This window comes from Eucyclogobius newberryi, unplaced genomic scaffold (assembly GCF_026437365.1).
Source record: "Eucyclogobius newberryi isolate DKJ021-1_F unplaced genomic scaffold, fEucNew1.0.hap1 SCAF_20, whole genome shotgun sequence".
Classification (NCBI taxonomy): Eukaryota; Metazoa; Chordata; class Actinopteri; order Gobiiformes; family Gobiidae; genus Eucyclogobius; species Eucyclogobius newberryi.
In genome coordinates, this window is record NW_027315835.1 from 9,097,373 (window position 1) to 9,108,197 (window position 10,825).

The following is a 10,825-nucleotide window of genomic DNA, read 5'->3' on the forward strand; positions in this document are numbered from 1 at the left end:
GGGCTATGGCTGATTTATTTACACTGAGCTTGGGAAATGTGTGCTTGATCATCTGATCATGTGACTGAGTTGTTTCCTGTATGAAGTCATCGCTCTTCCTCACTTCCTCCTCCTATTGGTCAGCTTCTGAGTAACGAGTGGTATTAACCAATCACAGTGAAGTGTGAATTGCAGAAAGCCTTAGCCTACCCTGATCAAAGCTTTAAAGTGATAGAAATGACGTTCTAAGCTGTAAGAACATGTGTTTTTTAGATTTTTGCCTTAATCTCGCCCGTATTTTAGACCAAAAAACAAACTTTGAGCAGTTTATACTAGTTTTAAGTTGTCACGTACATATCTAGAGTAAATCTTCAATGAGCTTTGCATGGTTCGATATATTAAATCATCGGCAAAGTCCTTGTCTTGAAGCGTTTGAGAACCAGCAGGCCCACATTTGCTTTGAATGAAAACGTGTACCAAAACATGTAAATTAAAAGCTTAAGATCCAGAGGGATTTATGAGGATGACGTGGTACATCAATGCTTTAGCTCTTCGGTTTATAGTTTTCCATTATTACGGGAATGAGGTCAGCGCTGTTAAGCATTTAGGCCTGGTTTGAATCATATGAAAAGCTTCGAGTCTTTTATTTTGACTGATTTAAAGGTGATCTGGTTTAAAGAAAATATTCAACCTATGGGCTCCATTTTTAATGCTTTTATTCACAAGTTAGAATCGTTTTTGGTAAGCTCCTGTGGAAAAGATGCCGGTTTAGATTTGACATTAAATGGACATTAAATCTTCGGAAAATCGGAATATCGTGATACTTTATTTGGTGATACAGCATCGATATCGTGGGCTGCTGTATCGATAATTTCATGAATTGATTTGTTGCTTGTTTAAAGAAAGATTTACGCAAAACTGTTGACATTTGGACAGTTTCGATGATTAAAACAGATGTATTTCGTGTTGAGTTTGTACAGGTCGTGGTTTTACAAAGAAAAATGTTAAAATGTACTTGGTTCTTAAAAAAATAGTGATGTATCGTAGAATACCATGAACAATATATTGATTATCGCACGTATCGCAAAATGGTGATGTTATGGTATCGTGAGCCGTGTATGTATCGTGTATCGTGTATCGAATCGTGAAGGACCCTGTGATTTTGATTTCAGGGATGATTTCACTGTATAACTCTCAATGACAGTGAGTATACGTCTGTTTCTCATTATAGTATCGTTCATATCCTTTATTACTATGTTCGCACTAGTATTTGTACTCCATTGTCAGGTTTTTATGCATACTTTTGTCTCAGTTTGTGGGCGGAGAGACTGAAGGACCCTCCCAAAATCCTCTGGTGCGTCTCTTTTTGAGTCACAGTGCGGTGCTGCTACAGACCGTGGACCTCCCTGTAAATAATCCTCTCCAAAGATGAAACCTGTGGAAGTTTTATTTTTATTTTCTTTCATGGTTTTCACTTCAGCTCAAAGAGAAAAGAAGTTCCTCAAACCGGTGCTGGACCATCGCAATGAAGGTCAGTAAAACGGGCCAAGTGTCTTCAAATTAAAAGATTGCATTGTGAAAGGACAAGGCTATTATTATTAAGACATGATTAGTTCTATTTTCTGCTTAATTGACTTGAATATAAATGAGATCAAAGTTTGGTGCAATGGTTCATTACAAAAAAACTACATAAAAATAAGTAACAGCTTGGCAGAAGAAGGTGTCTAAATTGGCTTGATTTTAAATGCACAAAAAAAAAACACGGAAACAAACTTTACGCTGCCTAATTACAGGTGCTTTTGTTTCAATTCATCTACTGTTCATTTATTTAACATTAAATTACATTTTAGTGCAGAAAAGATAACATATTTTTAACGTAACCACCAACATGAAGACAAACCAAGTACTAATTATTTCCAGATTGTTTAGCAAATGTTGTTTTGCTTCAGCTCTTAGTTTGAAAGGGCTTAGTTAATTACTTTGTGCCAGGTTTACCAACTTTGTCAAAAAATTTAGACAGATTTCATGCATTTCTGGCATGTGGGCTTTTTGTTTACATATATTTGTACATTCTTTATTTTTCTGGAGTATTATGAGACGGTTAAATAGTAAATATCTGTTTGTGCTCGGCAGACAAAGTGGGCAGTCGAAGCTGTGCTAACCTCACTGTGGTTCTGGACAACTGGAAATACGCCATTGTGACTCAAGTGAAAGATTTACTGCTCAATGACCACCGCACTGTCCTGCCTGACTACGGACGGTAAGAAGAAGGAAAAACACTGGCGATAAATAATTGTTGTGTTTATTTATTGTTACGGTAGCACTTTGCCCCAGGTCAAAGAGGTCTCGATCTCAGTGGGTTCTTACGAATTAATAGATAAATAAATAAATAAATAAAAATAGGTACAAACGCTTTGGACATTATGGTCAAGAAATGCAGTGTGTTTAAACCTATGCATCCGCTCTGATCCGAACGGTCACTACCTAAAGCCCAGAACCTGCATCAATCATGAGTCGGCGCCAATGACCTGTCCAGAAACTGAGGAGAAAAACCCGTATGTGTCGGCTGGGATTGTACCTTTTTAGAAACTGTTGGAGCACAGGCTGTACCCTACCTTTAGGTGTGACAGAATCATGATGATCTAAGTTCCAGAGAAACGAACTTCAAAAATTAGACCCACAGATGAATTACCGTATTTTCCGGACTATAAGTTGCTCCGAAGTACAAGTCGCACCAGCCAAAAAATGCATAATAGAGAAGAAAAATCATATATAAGTCACACTGGAGTATAAGTCACATTTTTTGGGGAAATTTATTTGATAAAATCCAAGACCAAGAACAGACATTTCATCTTGAAATGTAATTTAAAATAATAACAGATTAGAGAACATGGTGAATAGGTGTACGTATGCTAACGCTAACACCTTCAGCTACATGAGGCACAGACAGAACTGTGGTAAGTGTCTGGTATGTTAACGTAACATATGACAGTTATTCAGATAACTATAGCATAAAGAACATCCTAACAAGTTTACCAAAGCTTCAGTTTTACCCCAAATCACTAAATCCATTGAATTCTTCTTCCTCTGTGTCACTTCTAAACAACTCCACAAACTCCAGAGGAAGAGGAAGTGCAGATTCTTCTTCTGCGTCGCTTAGAGCCTAGAGCGCCCTCTTGTGGTTGTCAGTGTGAAAATAACTAATAATATCACATATAAGTTGCTCTGGAGTATAAGTCGCACCCCGTCCAAACTATGAAAAAAGGTGCGACTTATAGTCCAGAAAATACGGTAAAGAAAAATCCAGGGACAGAAATCGTTTAAGGCCCTCAGTTGCCCTTCTGCTTTGTCTGTCCTTCAATGAAATTGAAATGAAAATAAAAACGTTTGGACACACAGAAGCACTGCTGATTGTACCATTACAAGTATCAACGGTGAATGAATAGTTTGTGAAACTCAATGGCAAATTGTCTTCTGGCTATTATTATATCTTTACTTGTATTGAGAGATTTGATGTGTATTAAATAGGGATGGGACAAGATCTCATGCCACGAGACCTCATGAGATAAAATTGCCATGAGATTGTGCACACATGAGAGAAAAATCATTGAATTATTGTTATTTTTCCAGATTTAGCTTGGACAAGAAAAGTGGTTAAGCTGCGGTGGTACATCTGGTGAGAAGCTGCAATTCCACAAAGTACAAAAAAATACATAAAAATACATAAAAATGTGAGGCTAAAATTGTTAACTGGACCTCAAAATTGATTAAAAATTATTTAAAAATCTGGTGTCTCGTTCTCCTGGACCATATCTCGTGGCTCGTCTCGTGGGAATTCGGTCTTGTCCCATCCCTAGTATTTAATAAACAAAATAGTCAACATATTTAGTGATTGACGTGTTTAAAATGCTGGTGTTTCCTCAGTATTCAGCCTCTGTCAGACGCTCTGGGCGATCTGTACACGGAGTTCAACGCTCTCAAAGACCGCTTGGTCGATCTCACGTCCAAGTTTCACTCTGTGGAGGGTTTCGTGGATGAGGTGAGGAGGGGCCGCAAGCCCCTTTCACCCCCCAGAGGAGACGCACTGGCCCTGGGACAGTCGCCTGGAGGAGAGGCCCTGCTCTCCTTCACCGATCCCGGGTTCAGACGAGGCAGGAGGACCAGAGTGGTGGTGCGCAGAGTCCAGAGACCAGCAGAGGGCAGCAAACCGGGGAGCGTTTAAAGAACACTCATTAAAATGCACATGGAACTATATGTACAATATTTACACAAGACTGACATTCATGTGGGAAAAAGGTGGTAAATTAAAGGTATGAACAGAACAAGACTAGAACAGGACTAGAACAGGACTAGAACAGGACTAGAACAAGACTAGAACAGGACTAGAACAGGACTAGAACAGGATTAGAACAAGACTAGAACAGGACTAGAACAGGACTAGAACAAGACTAGAACAGGACTAGAACAAGACTAGAACAGGACTAGAACAGGACTAGAACAGGATTAGAACAAGACTAGAACAGGACTAGAACAGGACTAGAACAAGACTAGAACAGGACTAGAACAAGACTAGAACAGGACTAGAACAGGACTAGAACAGGACTAGAACAAGACAAGAACAGGACTAGAACAGGACTAGAACAGGACTAGAACAAGACTAGAACAAGACTAGAACAGGACTAGAACAGGATTAGAACAAGACTAGAACAGGACTAGAACAGGACTAGAACAAGACTAGAACATGACTAGAACAGGACTAGAACAGGACTAGAACATGACTAGAACAAGACTAGAACAAGACTAGAACAAGACTAGAACAGGACTAGAACAGGACTAGAACAAGACTAGAACAAGACTAGAACAGGACTAGAACAGGACTAGAACAGGACTAGAACAGGACTAGAACAAGACTAGAACAAGACTAGAACACGACTAGAACAAGACTAGAACAGAACTAGAACAAGACTAGAACAGGACTAGAACAGGACTAGAACAGGACTAGAACAAGACTAGAACAAGACTAGAACAGGACTAGAACAGGACTAGAACAGGACTAGAACAGGACTAGAACAAGACTAGAACAAGACTAGAACACGACTAGAACAAGACTAGAACAGAACTAGAACAAGACTAGAACAGGACTAGAACAGGACTAGAACAAGACTAGAACAGGACTAGAACAAGACTAGAACAAGACTAGAACAGGACTAGAACAGGACTAGAACAAGACAAGAACAGGACTAGAACAGGACTAGAACAGGACTAGAACAGGACTAGAACAGGACTAGAACAAGACTAGAACAAGACTAGAACAGGACTAGAACAGGACTAGAACAGGATTAGAACAAGACTAGAACAGGACTAGAACAGGACTAGAACAAGACTAGAACAAGACTAGAACAGAACTAGAACAAGACTAGAACAAGACTAGAACAGGACTAGAACAGGACTAGAACAGGACTAGAACAGAACTAGAACAGGACTAGAACAGGACTAGAACAGGACTAGAACAGGACTAGAACAAGACTAGAACAAGACTAGAACAGGGCTAGAACAGGACTAGAACAAGACTAGAACAGAACTAGAACAAGACTAGAACAGGACTAGAACAGGACTAGAACAGGACTAGAACAAGACTAGAACAAGACTAGAACAGGACTAGAACAGGACTAGAACAGGACTAGAACAGGACTAGAACAAGACTAGAACAAGACTAGAACACGACTAGAACAAGACTAGAACAGAACTAGAACAAGACTAGAACAGGACTAGAACAGGACTAGAACAGGACTAGAACAAGACTAGAACAGGACTAGAACAAGACTAGAACAAGACTAGAACAGGACTAGAACAGGACTAGAACAAGACAAGAACAGGACTAGAACAGGACTAGAACAGGACTAGAACAGGACTAGAACAAGACTAGAACAAGACTAGAACAGGACTAGAACAGGATTAGAACAAGACTAGAACAGGACTAGAACAGGACTAGAACAAGACTAGAACAAGACTAGAACAGAACTAGAACAAGACTAGAACAGGACTAGAACAGGACTAGAACAGAACTAGAACAAGACTAGAACAGGACTAGAACAGGACTAGAACAGGACTAGAACAAGACTAGAACAAGACTAGAACAGGGCTAGAACAGGACTAGAACAAGACTAGAACAGAACTAGAACAAGACTAGAACAGGACTAGAACAGGACTAGAACAGGACTAGAACAAGACTAGAACAAGACTAGAACAAGACTAGAACAGGACTAGAACAGGACTAGAACAGGACTAGAACAAGACTAGAACAAGACTAGAACAGGACTAGAACAAGACTAGAACAAGACTAGAACAAGACTAGAGCAGGACAAGAACAGGACTGAGTAACCATCAACAATTAATATTATTTTTCTGTCCGGAATTTGTATTTTATTTTTATAGATGTTGTATTTGCTGAATAAAATGTAAAGAATCATTTTTTTCATCTTGGTCTGAAAAAAGGTAATAATGTTTTCTTCAGAAAGTATCACTGTATAAGAGGTTTTTCTACTGAATGAAATGAAAACGTGTCCTAAATATAACCAGGACAACTACTTAACGACTTAATAAGTAACGTTTACTTGAATACATTTTTGACTACTCTTCCCTTTTCCCACAAGGTGCAACAAAAAGGTTTTTCTCCTTTGTGCATCCTAAAATGTCGCGCAGATTTACTTTTACATGGGTTTATTACATCTAGGACAATATTGGACAGGGCTTTTAATTGAACAGAAGTACAAAATCCTTTACAGCAGAAATCACACATATTTTGAATTCAGTGTGCATTCTCCTCTGTGATGTCTCAAATACAAATATAAGTTGTCTCAGTTTATACTCAAGTAAAAGTTTGTTTTAGTAATGACCAGACCAAAACGATTATTTGGCATTACACCTTTTATCTTATTATGGGTCATTCATAACAACTAGGACTACAACAATTAATCTAATCTAATATTTTGATTATTATCTGGGCTGTAAAGACTCTCAGAAACATGTAAAGACGTTTTATAACAAAGACATGATTAAATATCTAACTGGTTTTATTTTTTTACTAATAAGACATATACAATCTTGATCTCAAAGCTTTCAGTCATCATATTTGAACCGGTTAAAAATGTTATCAATGGACAAAATTAATTATTTGATTTAATAAATGCAGCACTAATAACTACATGTAATTCATACTCTACAAGGTAATTACGTTTAGTGAAGTACATTGTGTATTCAAGTCTAGACTTAAGGTTTTCCACAGTATTTTAATGTTTATTTAATATAAATTCACATCACATTAAACAAAACAATACAAAGATGCACCATATTTGTCACATGTGCAGAACTAAGAAAAAAGCACTATGTCATTAGTACAAATACTTTTTTAGTCAAAAATTGTATATATTAAATTTATGTTTTTCATGCACAAATCGGCCAATTAACACAATACCTACAATTTTTAAAAAGCAAAATATAAAACAATCCAACTTTCTTCACAGTGAAATTCGAGCAGACCGGCGCTGAAATGTCAGGGCTTTTTCAAGAGTCTTATTTCCATTTTGAGGTACGTTTTGAGGTTTTCATCGAGGACGTTTTCCTCTATTGCGGCCAGTGCTTTGTCTCCTCCGTCATGGTAGTATCTCAGCAGTTGCTCGGCGTGTTCGATCCACACGCAGTTGTGACAGCCGCTCATGCAGCAGTGCGTGGGCGCCGGAGGAGGGCCCTGCTCCGGGGTCCAAGAGCAGCTTTTGTCGCCGTTTTGAGTTTTGACGGAGTCGTGAGTGGCAGGTGGAGGAGCGGGAGAAGTGAGAGGTGGAGGAGTGGGAGAAGTGAGAGGTGGAGGAGCGGGAGAGGTGGGATTTGTGGATTGGGAGAGTTGTGTGGATTCTGTGGACAGTGGAGCTCGCTGAGATGTTTGCCACAGAGACAGGCCGCAAAACTAGGGAACAAAAGCAGAATATAACAGCACATTTAATTTATAGAGTCTATAAACTAAAATGTTAAAGTGCCTATGACAGTTGTTTTTTTTTACGATTGTCTAATTTTGACTTTATTTGGTGTATTTATGCCAGTTGAACATATAAATTATAGTTTTACACCAGGCTTTACACTAGGTATTTGTGGATAAAAACATTGAAAAATCTGTAGTAATGACAGGAAGTGACATCACACCACCAAGGACACTCATTCCAGTCAAAGGTTATGCATAATATACACAAATAAACAACTTTTTTGACTCTCTAAACATCAATTAAACAAAATGAAGTCACTCTCATATATTTTTATTAGTTAAATTAAAAAAATTGAGACATTAGATGAGTTTGTGCCCAGTGTTTGCATGTTAATTTTCTAGTGCGACGTCATCAATTACAAACAGGAAGTGAAATTATACATTAAAAAAATTAGCTATTCCTAAATGACATTTTAAAATTCAAAATGTATTTATCTTAACTGCATTTTAGTTCAATGAGTTGTAAGTTTGTTTGTTACAGGAGGACTTGTAGATCTAACAAAATAAAACAAAACAGGAAACACAAAAAATAAAAATGTCTGCATAAACGATTGTTGGACCGTGTCATAATATACCTAATGTCATAAATGTCATAAATACCTGCTCTTCATCTGAATTTAGTATTGAAACCTGGCAATAAATCCTTCAAAAGGATTCAGAACAATCTAAAGTAGACAATACAACATTTTCAACAAATAACTGACATTAGATTAGTCTGTGAATGGTGATCATTTTAAGTCTCGCTAATAAAAAATATATTTTTATTGTGTGGCAAAGTAAGTTTGTTTCCATCTGTATCATAAAGGAGGAAAAATACACATGTCTTACCTCACATTTGTATTTGAGCGTCACAAAAAGTAAAATTGTGCTGAAAGGTGTCAAAAAAGTTGTATTTGACCAGTAAAACCTAAAAATCAAGATTTTACCTTCATCAAAATAGGTAAGTGATTATAATAAACAAATAAAGAATCTATAAAGCATTTCTGAATGTTTTCTAACCATTCTCTGATATTATTCACATTGCAACTGAACATGAGCTGGTTTTCATATGTTAAATGTGTCCAGATAATCCAGATTTGTCCATTAAAATAGTTTCATGTACTCTTCTTGCACTCTTCTCTTTTATGTCTTAAACTGTTTTGACTTAAACCGATTTCTGTCTTGACTTTGTGATTTTAGAGCATTTTTTCCTGTTGTGTGAAGCACTTTGTATTGCCTTGTGTACAAATTGTGCTTTAGATTCTAGAATGTTTGCCTCCAGTTGTGTTTATTCTGGAATATAGCGCCTATTTGTTTGGAAACTAAAGGATCTATTCACTATTATAGAAACAAATAGAAGAAACTGTATTATTGTTATTTTGTTTAGCTTTGATGTTCCAGAATTTCTCAGTTTTCACATAATTTAGACTACACTAGCCTACATGAAGTAATAAATGAACATGTAAACAACAACACTTTTATTCTATGGCCCAGTATACAAAGACAGTCAAATAAATACGGTTTATCTCCACGAGAATACATTATTAACCTTGAGTTGACTTGTTTTGTCTTTTAAATGACCTGAAGTGAGTGTCCTCTCTACTCTTGACAGTCACGGGTTAGCTCGATGCTAACAACTTTAGCATCATACTAACCTTTTGCAAGCATCGCGTAGGTCTCAGCCAATTCCCACTGAAACACAACATCATCAGCGACACGGGATGTGGGGAAATCGCAGTTTGATCCCAATTTTAAACATTTCTTTTGTAATATTCTAACGTTAAATGTCCACAATACCTTCTTCTTGATGCGAAAGCTAGCTAGAAGCAGAGCTAGCCACGCCTCCTTACGCTCTGACGTAGCGTGACGACGTTGCGTGTGTTTGTTTACACGGGAGAGAGACCTTGCAGCTGCTCAACCGTGCAGCTGTTCAAGAAAGCACTTGCTCGCTAAAGTATACAGATAATAAAGCATTAAAGGACACAAACAGGTGGAAAAACATTCAACTGTAGGAGGAAGATGAAAGTATGGAGTAAGAAACTAATTTACAAAGACATATGAGAAGATATCATAGAGATTTGCAAGCGATAAATAGTACATTTAAGACCATTTTTATTTCAGACTACGGGGTCCACATAAAACAATCAAAAACACACATAAGACAAATAATGACACATTATAATACAATTACAGTCCATACAATCATTTCCTCCAGTGCCTCTAGATCTCAGACACCTATTTAAACAACACCAGATATGTAGATGAGACAGAATCCAGACCATTTAAAAAAAAAAAAAAATAGTTGTTTAAGTTAGGCTTTATAAATTATAATAATCACAAAACAAAAATGTGCATATTCTAAATCGGACTGTTGAGCGTTAAAGATTCATAATTGGTTTCTGATCTCTATTTGGACACGGGATTATATTGGATTAGAATAACCTAAAAACTATGCATTCGTTGGAAAATAAAAATAAAATAAAATTCACTGACCACTGGCAGAAAATGATTGGATTTTATTGTTCAATGAGATTTAAGGGAAAACCAAGTGCATTTTCAATCTCTGTCCACAGCGGGGCAGCATTGCAAAGAAAATAGATCCAAACATTGCAAGTTAATCATTCTCTCCAGATCAATAGCCTTTTCTAATTCTTCATGCATGTAATATACTCTATACTCTATTGAAGTAAACAGCAAGAATTATATATTTCTTTATTTCATCATCAGTACTTTGTCTGGGTTTAGAGCCTATTTGATTTTAGTTTTATTTGAAATGTAAAACAAGTAGGAATTTAGGACTTTAATGACATTATAGTGAGAACAGCTCATGTA

The 10,825-nt window shown here is 37.1% G+C and overlaps 1 protein-coding gene across 1 annotated transcript; it reads right to left on the minus strand.

Annotated features, from left to right (window-relative positions):
- Positions 1 to 7,309: 7,309 nt before the first annotated feature.
- On the minus strand, positions 7,310 to 9,839 carry oxld1 (oxidoreductase-like domain containing 1). The gene is made up of 3 exons (XM_072456141.1): positions 9,649 to 9,839; positions 7,857 to 7,942; positions 7,310 to 7,808 (listed from the first exon to the last, which is right to left on the minus strand). The coding sequence occupies exons 1-3, from the start codon at positions 9,700 to 9,702 to the stop codon at positions 7,532 to 7,534; spliced, it is 417 nt and encodes a 138-aa protein (XP_072312242.1). The 5' UTR covers positions 9,703 to 9,839; the 3' UTR covers positions 7,310 to 7,531.
- Between the last annotated feature and the right edge of the window lie 986 nt (positions 9,840 to 10,825).